Source organism: Oncorhynchus nerka, linkage group LG27 (genome assembly GCF_034236695.1).
Source record: "Oncorhynchus nerka isolate Pitt River linkage group LG27, Oner_Uvic_2.0, whole genome shotgun sequence".
NCBI lineage: Eukaryota > Metazoa > Chordata > Actinopteri > Salmoniformes > Salmonidae > Oncorhynchus > Oncorhynchus nerka.
The window spans coordinates 38,714,068-38,731,694 of NC_088422.1; the positions used below are offsets into that span (position 1 = coordinate 38,714,068).

Sequence of the window (17,627 nt, forward strand, 5' to 3'; positions counted from 1 at the left end):
CCTTCAATGTTATGTCATAATTACGTAAAATTCTGGCAAATTAGTTCGCAATGAGCCAGGCTGCCCAAACTGTTGCAAATACCCTGACTCTGCAAGCAATTAAACGCAAGAGAAATGACACAATTTCACCTGGTTAATATTGCCTGCTAACCTGGATTAGTAGTTGTAACTAGTGATTATGATTGATTGATTGTTTTTTATAAGATAAGTTTAATGCTAGCTAGCAACTTACCTTGGCTTCTACTGCATTCGCGTAACAGGCAGGCTCCTCGTGGTTAGAGCGTTGGACTAGTTAACTGTAAGGTTGCAAGATTGAATCCCCCGAGCTGACAAGGTAAAAATCTGTCGTTCTGCCTCTGAATGAGGCTACCCACCGTTCCTAGGCCGTCATTGAAAATAAGAATGTGTTCTTAACTGACTTGCCTAGTTAATTAAAGATTAAATAAAGGTGTAAAAAAATGTTTTAAAAAATTGTCCAAATCGGTGTCCAAAAATACAGATTTCCGATTGTTATGAAAACTTGAAATCGTCCCTAATTAATCGGCCATTCTGATTAATCGGTCGACCTCTACTTATTACATTTCTTAATAAGCCCTTATTAAATGTGAAAACATTATTACATAGTCCTGATAACTCACTCAGCTATTCCTGAGATATTCATTTACTATAAACAATTTAAATATCAAACTCACCACAATTATATTTAATAATTACTCACCCTTTTCAAATGTACATAAAATGTGCAAATTCTGATGGCACCCATTTTCTAAAAGAACCATTAAGATAAAGTTTTAGTCACACCACCACAAATGTGATATCATTTATCAGTGTTTATATCACAATCTGTTTTTAATTTTGAATAAATATGCTAAAATGTCTAAAAAACTGTTTTTGCTTTGTCATTATGGGGTATTGTGTGTTGATTGATGAGGAATTTATTTGATCTTATCCATTTTAGAATAAGGCTGTAACGTAACATTTTTCAGAATGCACTATATCGTCAATCGCCCATAAATTAGAAAAACTTGAGATATGATTTTTAGGCCAAATCGCCCAGCCCTACCCCAGCCCCATGCCCAAATCCCAGCCCCAGCCGCTTTTATCTCCATGGGCGAAAGAGTCCACAGGAAGCCCCTGTCTGCTGCCTCATAGAGCTGAGTGAGCGGGGGCAGGAAATGGCCATAAATCCTTTCTCATTTCCCCTGCTCTGACTCTGCTTCTGCCTCCACCACTGCCTGGCTGTTATCATGGAGGCTCCACCAGCCACACGCCATCAATACACACTAATGATAGGAATTAGCCATGAGCCACTGGACACTGAGATTAAGCAGATCAACAAGATGTTTAGAAATTGGTAGAACATGAGCATATTGTATTCAGCCAGAGATATAATTAGTTTAGACTGGATAAGTATTTTGCAGCATTTTGAGTTTTTCTGTGGGCCTCAAAGTGTCAGTTATTAAGTATTCCAAACAGAATGCTTTACCAACCACATACGTTGAGTCCTATACACACAGTGCATTTAAAAGTCCCTAAAATACTTTTTTCCATTATCACATTCTTGTCCTGTCAACACCAAACAAAGGACGGAAATGTCATGTTCTGAAGATGTCTGTCGAGTTTGACAAAAACACGAGTTCTATCTAAAGCGGTCAAAAGAAAACATAGATGGACCACTCCAAATCAAAGTGATCATGTCAAATGTGAAGTCTCTGACTGACTGTCAGGTTTGACCCCCAGTTTTGAGATGTTTTAGCTGCAGGCTGAAGACAACTGAGAACACATTACATTCTCTGGTATTTATCTCTATTCGTTTAGTTTGCTGGGAATGTTGGCGGGAGGGAAAACTGGTGCCCTGAAGCAATTAGTGGAGGTTGCCTGTAAGAACCACTATGGTTTATACCGAAGAACCCCTGGGGAGAACCATCCAGACTCTATCCACTGATGTTAGCAGCAGTCTAAGCTCTGCTACCTGACCAACCATTGCTGAAGGCTTAATCCCTGACTCTGTCTGTCTGTCTGCATTCTCTGGCTCATTGTCTTATAGGAGGACAACCCCTCAGCCTTTGTACATCACAGGCTGAGTAGAAGGGTCATAGAGTCAACAAGAGCTCTTGTTAACCAGCTGGACTTAATTTGTCCACAGCAGACCTCTGCCTCTGCCCCTTTTCAGTCCTCTTTCCTCCGACAAGTTGTCATATTTTGAATGAACTGTTGTCAGGGGAAGACGCTCTCTCACGTCATACATATTGCAGGCTTTTGCCAGCCAAGTCCAGGCGTCAGTTGTCAGAATATCGCTCTGCTTTTAGCAGCAGAAGGATTTCCTTTGAAAAGGAGGCATAGGAGACAAAAGACGAGGGCGTAATTACCAGGGTGGAATGTGCAGCGCTGAAATTAATGGCAACCTCCTTCTGAAAGAGAGTATTGTAGGGGTGGGCATGACTTTCCTCAGTCATTGTTAGTGCCTGATTGAGGTTTCTTTCAGAGTGGGAAGCAGCAGGCTGTAGTGAAACATCTGACTGTACCTCTGAACTGAGAGCGCTGAAAGCTGGCAGCATTGAGAAAGAATATGGGTTGATCTCGGGAATTTGCAGGTGAAAGTGATGCACTGAAAGGTTTCAAAAGATAGAGGGAGCAAGTTTTTAAATGTCCATTGTATTTTTGTACATGAATAAAACAAATACATTACAGTTGTCGCTGTAGTCACAGGCTTTGAATCAGATACTTCTCATGTGACATCTCTTAGTCATGCCATTTGCAATGGCGACTGTACACTGAGTGTACAAAACATTCAGAACACCTTCCCTAAAATTGAGTTGGATCCCCCATCCCACTTTTGTCCTCAGAACAGTCTCAGTTTGTCGGGACATGGACTCTACAATGTGTTGAAAGCTGGCCCATGTTGACCAATGCTTCTCACAGTTGTGTCAAGTTGGCTGGATGTCCTTTGGGTGGTGGACCATTCTTGATACACACAGGAAACTGTTGAGCGTGAAAACCTCAGCAGCATTGCAGTTCTTGATACAAACACTGAAAGGCACTGAAATCTTTTGTCTTGCCAATTCACCAGGTAGCCTAGTAGTTAGAGCGTAGGGCCAGTAACCCGAAAGGTTACTGGATTCCTGAGCTGACAAAGTAAAGATCTGTTGTTCTGCCCCTGAACAAGGCAGTTAACCCACTGTTCCTAGGCCGTCATTGTAATTAAGAATTTGTTCTTAACTGACTTGCCTAGTTAAAGAAAAAAACATACATAGTCCAAGTCTCAAGGCTTAAAAATCCTTCTTTAACCTGTCTCCACCCTTCTTCTACATGGCTTGAAGAGGATTTAACAAGTGACATCATGGCTTTCACCTGGCCAGTCTGTATATATTTAGCCCTCTACAACGAGTTGAAGTCTGACTCAATGTCTCCATATGTCCCATACACATTATCTCACCCCAGAGCTGTATGCAGTGTCTCATAGACTAGGTAAACAGGTATGGCCTTGTTTTTCGCCTAGCCGTCTCAAGTAACAGATAAAGATCAATTATGTCAGATCTCTCCCCTGTAGTACCCACAGAAACCCACACAGCCCACATGAAAGATTGAGTGGGTTAGACAGCCGGTCATATAGAAAACACGTGGGCAACATTAGTGATGGCACAACAGACTGCAACGTGTACACCTGGGTGCATTAATGTGTTGTTTCCTCAGATTCTATCCACAGAAACCCACACAGAGAGTACATAAAATAAGTGGTGGAATAGGCTGCTAGGTAAACAGAAACTACGTGGGCAACATTACTTACCGATACAGTAAATTCATGTTTAGTTTCCTTTGATTTCTTACAATCAATTGTTTTGCAGTTTGTCCTTTTGCTACTTTAGTCTGAGGTTCAAATCACTTCAAATTTGTCTGTTTTATGTAATTTTATAAGTACTTGACTTGTTGCTTCTGGTCGGTCCTAGTTAAGTCATTATATAAAATTACATAAGTGTAACACTCGTCTGAAGAAGAGGACCAAAGCGCAGTGTGGTACGTGTTCATGATAATTTATTCAAACTGAACACTGACACAAAATAACAAAGTGGAACAAAACGAACTACCCACAAAACACAGGTGGGAAAAAGCTGCCTAAGTATGAGTCTCAATCAGAGACAACGATAGGCAGCTGCCTCTGATTGAGAACCACACCCGGCCAAACACACAGAAATAGAAAACATAGAAATAAAGAAACTGGAATGCCCACCCTAGTCACACCCTGGCCTAACCAAAATAGAGAATAAAAGCCTCTCTATGGCCAGAGCGTGACAGTACCCCTCCCCAATGGTGCGGACTCCGGCCACAAAACCTGACTCTAAAGGGGAGGGTCCGGGTGGGCCTCCTTTACGGCGGCGGCTCTGGTGTGGGACGTAGACCTGCCTCTGGCTCCCCCCACTTTGGTGGCGCCTCTGGTGCGGGGACCCTCACTGGAGGCTTCTTGCCTTGGATTATCACTGGAGGCTTCGTGCCATGGATCATCACTGGAGGCTTCGTGCCATGGATCATCACTGGAGGCTTCGTGCCATGGATCATCACTGGAGGCTTCTTGCCATGGATCATCACTGGAAGCTTCTTGCCATGGATCATCACTGGAGGCTTCTTGCCATGGATCATCACTGGAGGCTTCTTGCCATGGATCATCACTGGAGGCTTCTTGCCATGGATCATCACTGGAGGCTTTGTGCCATGGATCATCACTGGAGGCTTCTTGCCATGGATCATCACTGGAGGCTTCTTGCCATGGATCATCACTGGAGGCTTCTTGCCATGGATCATCACTGGAGGGAGGAGACGTATGGGCAGTCTGGTACGTGGAGCTGCCACAGGGCTCACCAGGCTGGGGAGACATACAAGAGGATTAGTTCTGGGCGCAGGCACAGGACTCACCAGGCTGTAGAGACATAGAGGAGGCCCTGTCCTCGGCAGAGGTACCGGATACACTGGGCCGTGGAGGCGCACTGGAGGTCTCGAGCTAAGAGCCTGCACAACCCGTCCTGGCTGGATGGTGACTTTGGCCCGACCTCCAGTACGTCCTGGGCCGTGGAGACGTACTGGAGAGCAGGGCTGGCACAATCCGTCCTGGCTGGATGCTCACCCTAGCCCGGCAGATGCGGGGAGCTGGGATGTAGCGCACCGGGCTAAGAACGCGTACTGGAGACACAGTGCGCTCCACCGCATAACACGGTGCCTGACCAGTACGACGCCCGCCACGGTAAGCACGGGGAGTTGGCTCAGGTCTCCCCGTGTGCCCCCACCCAAAAAAATGTGGGGAGTGGCCTCCCGGTCTTTAGTGCCAGCCTTGTTCCCGTGTAATCCTTGGCCCTTTTCCTAGCTGCCTCCGCCTTCCTTGCTGCCTCGACCTGCTCCCATGGCAGGCGATCTTATCCGGCCAGGATCTCCTCCCACGTGTAGGATCCTTTGCCGTTCAGGATGTCCTCCCATGTCCTGTCCTCCTTACCACGCTGCTTGGTCCTTTGGTAGTGGATAGTTCTGTAACGCTCCCCTGAAGAAGAGGACCAAAGAGCAGCGTGGTACGTGTTCATGATAATTTATTCAAACTGAACACTGACATAAAATAACAAAGTGGAACAAAACAAAACAGTTCTGTCTGGTGCAGACACAAAACAGAAAACAACTACCCACAAAACACAGGTGGGAAAAAGCTGCCTAAGTATGAGTCTCAATCAGAGAAAACGATAGACAGATGCCTCTGATTGAGAACCACACCTGGCCAAACACACAGAAATAGAAAACATAGAAAGAAAGAAACTAGAATGCCCACCCTAGTCACACCCTGGCCTAACAAAAATAGAGAGTAAAAGCCTCTCTATGGCCAGGGCGTGACAATAAGTGTCTAATCGCAGAGGACACTGATCTTGTCTTCTAGCTACAGTACTTGGTAGATGTTTGGTCTCTGAACTGTTGCTGACCTCATTATTATAACTATTCTGTAAATAGGTTTACTCCTTTATGCCTTTTACTGGGTCATAAATGGGGATATTACAGAGTAGCCGGATTCTAGATCTACAAATCCGTTTACCCCACCCCGGATTAAATAACGAACTGTACTGTATGCAATCTGTTTAGCACGCTTTTAGTTTAATAGCACATGTTTCTGTTTTTGTGAGCGGATGGCCAACATGTGGCTGGACATATGAAAAATCCCCTGGGCAATCACCACTCTGGCACTCTGCTGTGTGAGTGAGGGGAGATTTACTGTAGTAAGATGAATGCTTCAACATTCTACTACCTCTACCCCGTTGTGTCGTGTCTTTTAATTACCCAGAATGCTCGGGGAAAGAGGACAACAAAAAAACGTCTTCAGGAAACTCCGACACAACACGACCATGTCAGAAAACCTCTGGGTAGCCTAGTGACGCTGGTGATGTTTTTAGGGCAGTTTGTCTGAACAGCCCTGGATCACCAGTGTGTTACTGTGTGACTCACTGTTGCTTGAAGCTTTGACTGCGTGATAGGCCTGTAAATAGAGTTTTAAAGCTGGAGTCCTTAATTGGTCAAACTGCCGCGTACAACCACAACAAAAAGTGACTGAAAACAGTAAACGCTGTTTTTTCACCTCATACATCATTCCACGAGAGATAGAACAGCAGTATACATTATGTACTGTAACAGCCTGTGGGGCGGACAGTGGCGCTGTTTCCCCTGCCGCGGATTTCATCTTTAATAGAATCGTTTTGACGGTTCTCTAAAGACGTGTTTCGCTTATTTTCATTCAGTTATTTTGGTGAATGGATTTCCCCCCCATTGAATGCTAACCCAAGCTGTTTTTGCTCTCGGGAAGAGGCAAGGAAAGGTTACATAGTGGTCAATATTTCATATGTGATATAATACAATATGGGTCAGCTTCTTTTCTCCAGTCTCTGTCAATATGTCATTATTACAAAATTGACATTGTGCAGCCAGCCAGACATACTGTATTTCCAATCCATTAATAAAAACGTCAAAGTGCACTCAAGAATGAAATAGTGGAAAAGTGTTTAGGCACACACTGTTAGGAAGAGAGGCTGGGGCTGCTTGCTGCACATTGAGGTGCAACAGAACAGACTAGTACAAGCTGACAGGGATGAGACTAACTGTAAAGCTGCTGCGGCAGGCAGCCAGGCAGGCGGTCTGCGTGTCTACTCTACACTCGTACAGCTCAGGCAGGCAGCAAGCGCTCTGAGCCACTGGCTTCTGGAGACAGGGACATGTCGAACAGCCCTGCTACAGAAAATCTTCAAAGAAAGGATTTGTGTGGAGACATACATATTTAGAACGCCGGCTCAGCTGTGTGTGCTGCGCTGCTACATCGCCGTGAGCACGCTGCAAAATCCCTCCGTGTGACAATATAGTTTGAGAGGTAGGGAAGGGTGGAGAGTTTTGCTCCATTTTACAGTACTAATGCCATTTCCTTTTTACCATTTAGAAATCGTATTTAGTTACAGAAGAACACATGACATGATAGATTCATGAAAGTAGAGCAGAAAGGCCCACCGGTTTAGGTTGGACTAGGGCTACACCAGGTTGGCTTGAGCGAGAGATGGCCTGAAGACATTGAACGACAGAATTACCTGCTCAATTTCTAGCCTTCCTTTAACTCAACGGCAGGCAGAGCACTGTAGAATAGAGAGCTGCTGGTGGGCTCTCTCTGTCTGAGGCAGTGAAGAGTACAACAGGAAGGGAGGGAGCTACGCTAGCTTCCTCTGCTAGCTAGGTTATAGCCAGTTATTCAATCTTGCAACATGACTGCAGGATGACAGGCGGAGTTCCTGTATGGAAATGGAAAGCGAAGCCCCCAATTAATCACATTAAGCTACTGTCTGAATTGCCAAGACAAGGAGATCTCATGCCAGCTCTGTCCTGTCTCTGTTCTGGCTCCCCTCTAATTAAATTATATTAAACCCAAATACAGAGCTTTTTAAATTGTTTCTTTTAAAGCTGCTCAATGGTCCTGTGTGACTCTAATGAAGTAGAAGGAATGCTGCTGATTAGAGAGCATTTAGAAATGGAGCTGTGCTTTGTTGGTTTCTTTGATAAGACATTACAGGCTGTATTATCTTTGCCTAGTTGCTGAAAGGGAGGATAGAATATTCCCTTTCTTTCCTTTTCTATTTAACCTACCCCTTTTTTCTATTTTCCTATTCTTCCCAGAAACTAGCAAATACTGTTTCAAAAAATGACAATGCCAGGCTCTATGTGATTTTTCTGTTATTGAGTGGCATCATTTGAAAGCGTTGTTTGTTTCAGACCTCGTTGCACAACAGACTGGGTTGATGATTGCGGAACCGATCGATCGCATTACCATATCTTTACATATACAGTACGTAACGGTCTCTCAGCTAAAATGAATCATCGCGTTTTGTCGTCTGTGGGAAAAAATAGTTCCGTGATGTAATGTATTCCCCTTACAGAGAAAACTATAGAAGGGTGAGAAAACCCCCCCACAATGATTAATGTACTCAGCTCCTCACTCACACGTCACTTTATAACATATCAGCTAATGTTTTGCCCTCTTTCAAGTCTCATGTGCTTAATCTGTGCTGCTGCCCACGTGTAGTTAGTTGTTGAAACACGTAAGAGCCCTGCCAACGGAAAGGATAAGCGTTATAAACAGAGTGTAAGTGGACCCACGGCTGGAGGCACTAAAAGAAAAAGAGAAAAACATGAATCAGTGCTGAATTCAAGGATCAGTTCAGTGGTAAAACGTATTATGCTTTATGTTGCATGAATATTTGAGTCTCATACTGGTGCAATAAGAAATGTTTAACAATAACCCTTTTGTTGTCCAGTCTACAAATTCCAGTGTGAAGTTTCAGAATGCGATTGTCAATTTTCCATTGTATAATTGCTTCTGAGGCGACCATATAAGCCATAGTTGGCAACTAGATTTTTGTCGGAGTGGATTGTCGGGGGGCAGGAACATAATTATAATCATTTGTAGCGCTGCAAATTTACCAAAAATAGATTGTATTTGAAAATAACAATCATTTCATAACTTGATTACATTGAGACACGATCACGTTGTCTTATTTTTTATTTGTGGAAATACTTGGGAAGAGATTTCCTAAATTAAAATAATTTTTAGCTGAATTCCTGGTGATTTTACAGTGTTTTTATACCCAAAACTAAAATAAATACAAAAATACAAAAAACACTCACAGCCGGTTTTGGCCATAATATAAACTCTGCCCTTATGGCATTTCTCAAGTGGTCACATGGTCACACTAAAGTACTTTCAGTAGCTACTAAGTTAAGCTGTTTTATCTGTAGACCTACAGATTTTGCATTCTAAGAATTGAGAATACCTCATAATGTGCTCAATCAATCACTGCTGCTCTTAAGCTCTCTATCCCTGCTGCTGTGACCTGCCTGGCATTCATAGCATAGCGTATGTCTGTCAGTGTTAAGGCTAACCCTGATAGGCTGTAAAATAGTCCATTGAGCCATATGGACAAACACAGGTGTCTCAAATTAACACGATGTGAATGGCAGCCTGAAGCCCTGTTACTGAGCTCATTAACCTGGCAGCTGCCCCTAGAATAACACCATTGCCAGGTCTGTTACCACCTCTCCGCTCACAGACGCAATCACACTCTATACTATATGGCCAGGCCACAGGTCCAGTCACATGCATGGGTTGCGTCAGAAGTTGCACCATATTCCCTATATAGTGCACTACTTTTTGGGTCCATAGAGCTATAAAGGGAATAGTGCTATTTGGGACGCATCCATGGAGTTAAATGGTCCACTGCATCAACCAGTAATCATATATCAAAGATGTATATTACATTTTTTTCTGTGAGATGCTGCTATATAGAAGACATAAATTATGCGCCCATAATGTAGATACACTGCATATACAAAAGTATGTGGACACCCCTTGAAATTAGTGGATATGGCTATTTCAGCCACACCTGTTGCTGACAAGTGTATAAAATCGAACACACCGCCATGCAATCTCCATAGACAAACACTGGCAGTAGATTGCCCTTACTGAAGAGCTCAGTGACTTTCAACGTGGCACCGTTATAGGATGCCACCTTTCCAACAAGTCAGGTCGTCAAATTTCTTCTCAGCTAGAGCTTCCCCAGGCAACAGTAAGCTCTGTTTTTGTGAAGTGCAAATGTCTAGTAGCAACAACGGCTCAGCCACAAAGTGGTAGGCCACACAAATTCACAGAATGGGACCGCCTAGTGCTGATGTGCGTAGCTCGAAAAAATTGTCTGTCCTTGGTTCCAACACTCACTACCAAGTTCCAAACTGCCTCTGGAAGCAACGTCAGCACAAGAACTGCTTCATGAAATGAGTTTCCATGGCCGAGCAGCCACACACAAGCCTAAGATCACCATGTGCAACGCCAAGTGTCAGCTGGAGTGGTGTAAAGCTCGCCGCCATTGGACTCTGGAGCAGTGGAAACATGTTCGCTGGAGTGATGAATCACTCTTCACCATCTGGCAGTCCGACGGACAAATCTGGGTTTGGCGGATGCCAGGAGAACACTACCTGCCCGAATGCTTAGTGCCAACTGTAAAATTTGTTGGAGGAGGAATGGTGATCGGGGGCTGTTTTTCATGGTTCGGGCTATGAAAGGGAAATCTAAATGCTACAGCATACAATGACATTCTAGACAACTGTATGCTTCCAACTTTGTGGCAACAGTTTAGGGAAGGCCCTTTCTTGTTTCAGTATAACAATGCCCCTGTGCCCAAAGCAAGGTCCATACAGAGATGGTTTGTCTAGACCTGCGTGGAAGAACTTGACTGGCCTGCACCGAGCCCTGACCTCAACTCCATCGAACACCTTTGGGATGAATTGGAACGCCGACTGTGAGCCAGACCTAATCACCCAACATCAATGCCCGACCTCACTAATGCTCTTGTGGCTGAATGGAAGAGAGTCCCACAGCAATGTTCCAACATCTAGTGGAAAGCCTTCCCAGAAGAGTGGAGGCTGTTACAGCAGCAAAGGGGGGGACCAACTCCAGGTGTCCACATACTTTTGGTCATGTAGTGTAAATATGAATTCAAGTGCTGCACATTATAGCATAGAGAGCAATCTATTCAGCTCAGCTCCAGCAAGTTACCATGACAGTGTGAATCGCATGCGTGCCCCATAAGGTCATAAGGGTCATATGCTACTTACCATATTCTATGCCATATGAACCAGGTAATTTATATTCTGCTGAAGAGCAGAGGAGCATTTCTGCACTGCTAGTTTTAAGCGCTGGTGTTGAGCTCTAACAAGGAGGCTTTTGTCCCCAAAAACGGCTGCCTGGAGACAGTGCTCATCACTAGCTGTGTGTAATATAAGGGCTCTCTCTCTGCCTGGTCCCTGCTGAAGCACACAGCACTGCACAGCCATACCCCAGAGCTTCTTATCACTTCTCAGCCAATCACAAATACCCACAGCCATAGATAGATAGGCTTCCTTATACATTAGCTTTCCCTCTCTGAGACCTCTGCACACATCCCCGTGTTACACCACTTGTGTGTAAGTGCTCTCTGTCTCATATTCCCCCTTCCGTTTCTTTTTCTCTCTCTCTTGCTCCCCCCCTCTCTCATTGACTATACTGTACGTAAATGATTGCCATATTTTTTCCTTGAGACAGGAATGGAGTTTTTGGAAGTAGATTTAAAAAAAATATGAATCAGGATGTGCATTCAGTGCACGTCGTTTTACTTAACAGCCGTCAGTAACTGCTTTCTCAACACGTCTCCAATCTGCCCATGTTAATGTTTTGTCGTTCTGACAGACACTGGTAATTGTCTGACAAAGGGACCTTAGTCCTGCAGACAAGTAGCACATTTACGTGCTGTGATGGCACAAACACAAGGCTAAAAGGAGCTAGGCTTTTGGGGGACGGGAGCCAAAACCTACTTTGGTTTAAAGCTGAGACTGACTGGCTACAAGGTGTCAAACACTCCAACACGTACAGTACAGTGCCCGAGTAGGGATTCGCCCAGCTTGAGGAAGTACTAGAACAGTACTAGAGATATCCCTATCCACTGGGCACATTTGTAACTAAGTAGTGTAAGATGTTATTCTTGTTATGTAATTAACATGTATGTCATGTATTTTGTGTGGTTGGATCCTGGGGGCCAGAAGTTTTTTTCACTAAGTTGTCAATGATTCAAGCCAAACATTAGATGTCACCGTACTGAGTCAATCTTTTCAAATCATAATTGATTGGATGACAAACGACAAGGTTGCGCCACGCACAGCAGCCCCAGACTGTGTCTAAACTAATGCTCCGATGAAGGTCTTGCGACCGAAAGCTTGGCCGAATTATATTAAATGTGTACATTGATCCTGAGAGTGTGGAGTCTTCATTCCATTACAGTGTGTCCAAACTAGAACTTCTTTGATTGGTTAGACAGGCTCATGCTGACCTCTGCCCTATCATGTCACCTCTCCATTGATTCCCCCACTGTCTCTGACCTCATTATATCTTCAGGAGCAGCAGAATACCTGTAACCTGTCTGGGTGACTTATATATCCCCTCTGGACTGGTGCTTTACTGCTTTGGGGTTGTGTGTCACATGAGTTGATGCTAGAGAGACGAAGCATGTATGGGGAGTCAAACATTTAATAAGGAACGTACATGGAACGAGACAGTAACAGCGTCAGCATACAAGAAGAAAAAAGACAAAAGACAATCAATGCAGAAGCGGGGAACAGAGCTGGGGAACTGACAAATATAGGGGAGGTAATAACAGGTGATGAGTGAGTCCAGGCGAGTCCAATATCGGCGATGTGCGTTACGAGGGAAGGCAGGTGTGCGTAATGGATGATAGGTGTGCGTGATGCAGGGCAGCCTGGCGCCCTCAAGCGCCAGGGGGTTAGCGGGAGCAGACGTGACATTGTGTCCCAAATAGCACCCTATTCCCTATATACAGTAGTGCACTATATAAGGAATAGGGATTCAGCCTAGGTGTCCTCTTCAGTGCACCTGAGCTCAGAGAGACATGCCTCCCTTGTCTCTGTCAGCACATCATGCTGACTGAGCAGGGAATCACAAGTCACTGTTTGTGTTGAGCAGAAAGGTAGCATTTATGGAAGGGAGTTTGTGTGGAGGGTAGTGGCGATGACGTGTGTTTGGACTCACGGGAAATGCCACAGTAATGTCAGCCGTTCACGATCCAGGGGAGGTTACGTAGCTTTTTGGTGTAGCTGTATTATTTCTTTACTCACTTTTTATTTGAAGTTGAAATAGTGATTGAACATACCAAGAGCTGGTCAGAGAGCAAGGTTACCACAGGGTTGGTGCATTGGACAGAATGAAATTATTGCTAAGAGAAAGTGGCACAGGGAGCTTTCCACCAGCCATATCTGTGAATTGTGTTATATACCTGGTTTAGATCATACATGTATCACCTGAAACAGGTTCTTCGTACATGTACTGCAAGTTACCCAGATGAACTGGGAAAGATAAACATAGGCAGTTTGGGTTCTAGCTAGCTGAAATAGTCGGGAGTGTGGAGAACGTGCCGTGCTAGAGTCTGTCTGTGTAGTAGTGCTGTGATATGCTGGGCTGACCCGGCTAGGATGTTGGGGAGATGTTTAGGTTAGGATGAATGGGAGGAGCAGGTCGTAAGAAGTGTGGTGATCCCTCTACCATTAAACTGCCTCCCCACCTCTGTCTCACTGCTAAGGAATGTGATGAGGTGCTATTCCACTGAGCGATGTGGATGAGAATGGCATTAGTGCTTTTATATGCCTTTCTGAATATTAAGATGGTACTGTAGGGATATGGGATGTTAAAACACTATATCCTGCTAGATGAGAGAGAGAGAGAGAGAGAGAGAGAGAGAGAGAGAGAGAGAGAGATTGTAATTTTATTACTACACCTGCATACTCAGTTAGTGTAAAAAGCCACGGTTCATGGGTTTCAGTCAATGTTTGTACAGCAGGCCTATATGTCAAATCCAAGAAAACATATGTTTGTTTCTGTCTGTCTGTGTCTGTCTGTGCACATGGGTAATGTTGCTCCCAACACTTGTTGTCCCTGAGTTTCCAGCTCTAGTTTGTTGTAGAAAGAAATCCTGTTAATCTGGGTCAGCTGGGGTCGCGGGGCGGCCATGACACCCTCTCTAGCAGACCAAACACTACTTCCTGCCTGCTGCCTAGCCAACCAAAACATCAACGCATCGTCACCACGACAACCAGCACGCTGATCAATGGCTTTTTAATCCCTGCATAAAGTCGCTGAGAAAATATGGAATGAAAATCTTGGCTGTATGTGTAATTGGAGTAACAGTCACGACAGCTGTGAGTTACTGTGTGTGGAGTGTTGTAGTATTTACACGGGGCGGGCTAACAATGCCCGGAAGGCGGCGGGGTTGTTGACTGAAAGGCTTTATGGCGTTCCGTACCTCGTCCGTGGTGGCAGGGATGGAGAGATGGAGGGAGGGGTTGGGTGGGTGCCATCTCATTCAGCACCCAACTGGGTCTGACTCTGGGCTGTGTGGGGAGAGGGCTGGAGGCCTGGCACTGCCAGGGCTTGGAGCTGAAGCTGAATGCATACATTACTCGCATCTGGGTTTGGCTCAGCTCACTGTGATTTGGGACCAGGAGACAGATGGAGGGACACGACTAACGCTCTCCTCTCTGTGTTTCTTATTGGAAACATTTGGACGGCTGCGTCATTAGCAATCCCATCCAGTGCCACGTTCAAATCTATTAACCACGTTCACATCTATTAAAATCAAATGACTTGGATTCCGTGTCATTTTGTTTTTGAAGGAGTAGTAATGTCGTTGTTGCTGTAGTAGTTGTTGTTGACTGAGTTGTCAGGGTTGTGAGTCACATTAAATGAATTAATCAAGCCTTAATGTTCCATCTGCTCGGGATCGGGAAGGCAAACTGAAATCACTTCTCAGCATTTAAGAGCTCAATGACGTGTTTTTAAACGTGATTGCAGACCGTTGGACATTGACCTTGGTTGGCTAGCAGTTCTCTGTGATTGTCATAGTTACTGCTTCAAAAACCAAACCAAATCATATTATAGTTAAATGTCTGGCTATTACATTACAAGTACATAGAACTGCCATTTCTACAATGTTGTACAGTGGAGAGCGAGAGGTGCCATTGTGACTGTATTAGCCAGTCAGACAGTGTGACAGCTGGCTGGAGGCAGCAGCAGAGAAATGGATATGTCTCTGGGCCCAGTTTGTCAACAATATGTCCTCTACCCAGGCACTTCACCTTTGGGATGTGACACCTCTCCTCCTCCTCCTACTTCTTCCACCCTCCTCTTCCCCTCTGTTCCCCTACTCACTGTCCTCCCCATTTCTTCCACTTCCCTCTCTTCATCCTTTCTCCATCTCCTGGAGCAGTGTGGTTTCTCAGTGGTTGAGAAAATGGCCTCACCGCCAGCAGATACAAGAGGAAATGACCCTGAGTGAGAACCCAGTTGGCTTTATCCACCCATACCTTTTTATTTCCCATGTTATCCATGCTAAAGGCCGTGGCACAGCTCCCTCCATTTAGCCTGGGCTTCTCCGGCAGGTGGCCTAAATCTCCCTTCCTGCTCGCGTTACCCAATTACTGCTCCTCGCCTCCAGTCAAAAAGACTCCCTAATGCCCCACTGTGCTTGAGAGCCTATTCACTACAATTATTTCATCATCCTAGCATGCAGGCGGCCACAGAGAGAGAGAGAAACATAGGCGGATCATCACAGGCTGTCTCCCTGGGAAGCCTGCTCCTGATTCCCTCTTTATTTGCACAGGGGGCCCCTCTAATGAATCACTCTTACATACCCACTGCCCCAATTCCTCGGCAGACATACAGCCTCGTCATGCAGGGCCTTGGGGACTGCAGGGCCACGCACTGGCGCTGTCTGGTGTCTAAACAGCTGCTTCATCTCTCCTGTTTGTGAGGCTGCTGTGCTTGTGTTGTGTAGGAGAGGAGCCGTTTAGCAGGACATTCCTCTGCCTGACTGCGTGGCAGGTAAGCGAGGTGAGCAGGTGGTCTTGTAATACGGTTAAAATAGTGTTGTTTGCGCTGAGGTGATTAACTGTTCTGCCTGAATGTGTTACAACAACAATACATGAACACTTGTTCATAGAGGAGGGAAGAGAAGGTAGGGGAAGGGAGAGGAGGAGGAGGAGGAGGAGGAAGAGGACTGGTGTTAGAATGAGATAGTATTAGGTTTTCATTTTCCAGGACGGCTGAATGAATGGCGACCGACTCCAAGGCGACAGGAAATGCCCCCCATTTGTCAAAAGGACAGCGAGGGAAGGGACCGGGTGTTTGTTATGAGCCAGTTCCAAGCCATTAGCAGTTCACACTTTAGACTGTGTTGCGTTTGATGTTTTTTCTCCGTGGAGCTGTGTTGACATTTGACCGGAGTGCTTCGGCAATTATTTTTTTCTGGGAGCTGCCTCAGAGCTAAGAGATGTATAAACATGTCTTTCCTGCAGGGAGAGGGAGAGGGAGAGGGAGAGAGAGAGAGAGAGAGAGAGAGAGAGAGAGAGAGAGAGAGAATGTGTATAAAATCAAGCACACAGCATTGTAATCTCCATAGACAAACATAGTCAGTAGAATGGCCTTACTGAAGAGCTCAGTGACTTTCTAACAAGTCAGTTCATCAAATGTATGCCCTGCTAGAGCTGCCATGGTCAACTGTAAGTGCTGTTATCGTGAAGTGTAAATGTCTAGGAGCAACAACGGCTAAGCTGTGAAGTGGTAGGCCGCACAAGCTCAGAGAACAGGACTGCCGAGTGCTGAAGTGCGGAAAAATCATCTGTCCTCGGTTGCAAAAGTCACTACAGAGTTCCAAAAGGTTTCTGGAAGCAACGTCAGCACAATAACTGTTCTTCGGGAGCTTCATGAAATGGGTTTCCATGGCTGAGGTCACCATGCGCAATGCCAAGTGTCGGCTGGAGTGGTGTAAAGCTCACCACCATTGGACTCAGTGGAAGCAGTGGAAATGTGTTCTCTGGAGTGATGAATGACGCTTCCCCATCTGGCAGTCCAACAGAAGAATCTGGGATTGGCGGATGCCAAGAAAACGCTACCTGCCCCAATGCATACTCCCAACTGCAAAGTTTGGTGGACGACGAATGATGGTCTGGGGCTGTTTTTCATGGTTCGTTCTAGGCCCCTTAGTTCCAGTGAAGGGAAATATTAATGCTACAGCATACAATGAGATTCTAGACAATTCTGTGCTTCCAACTTTGTGGCAACAGTTTGGCGTAGGCCCTTTCCTGTTTCAGTATGACAGTGCCCATGTGCACAAAGCGAGGTCCATACAGAGATGGTTTTTCGAGATCTGTGTGGAAGAACTTGACTGGCCTGCACAGAGCCCTGACCTCAACCCCATTGCACATCTTTGGGATGAATTGGAACACTGACTGCTAGTCAGGCCTAATCACCCAACGTCAGTGCCCGACCTCACTAATGCCCTTGTAGCTGAATGGAAGAAAGTCCCTGCAGCAATGTTCCAAGCGTCTAGTGGAAAGCCTTCCAAAAGAGTGGAGGCTGTTATAGCAGCAAAGGGGGGACCAACTCTATATTAATACCCATGATTTTGGAATGAGATGTTCGACGAGCAGGTGTCCACATATACTGTTGGTCATGTAGTGTATAAGTATCCGTCCTGTCA

General features: G+C 45.3%; 2 protein-coding genes across 3 annotated transcripts in view; one reads left to right on the forward strand and one right to left on the reverse strand.

Annotated features, from left to right (window-relative positions):
* Positions 1-17,627, forward strand: part of LOC115111749 (autism susceptibility gene 2 protein-like) — a 421,129-nt gene that overhangs the window by 59,634 nt on the left and 343,868 nt on the right.
* LOC135565313 (uncharacterized) lies at positions 4,016-7,729 on the reverse strand. Of its 2 annotated transcripts, none has more exons than XM_065011658.1 (2): positions 7,593-7,729; positions 4,016-4,858 (listed from the first exon to the last, which is right to left on the reverse strand). In XM_065011658.1, the coding sequence occupies exon 2, from the start codon at positions 4,795-4,797 to the stop codon at positions 4,366-4,368; it is 432 nt and encodes a 143-aa protein (XP_064867730.1). In that variant the 5' UTR covers positions 4,798-4,858; positions 7,593-7,729; the 3' UTR covers positions 4,016-4,365. The 2 variants fall into 2 exon arrangements, with proteins under 2 accessions (XP_064867730.1, XP_064867731.1); XM_065011659.1 differs by having other exon boundaries at positions 4,016-5,524.

Excerpts from the sequence above, each read along its gene's own strand:
- LOC135565313 (XM_065011658.1), bottom strand. The coding sequence starts at position 4,797 with ATGATCCATGGCAAGAAGCCTCCAGTGATGATCCATGGCAAGAAGCCT.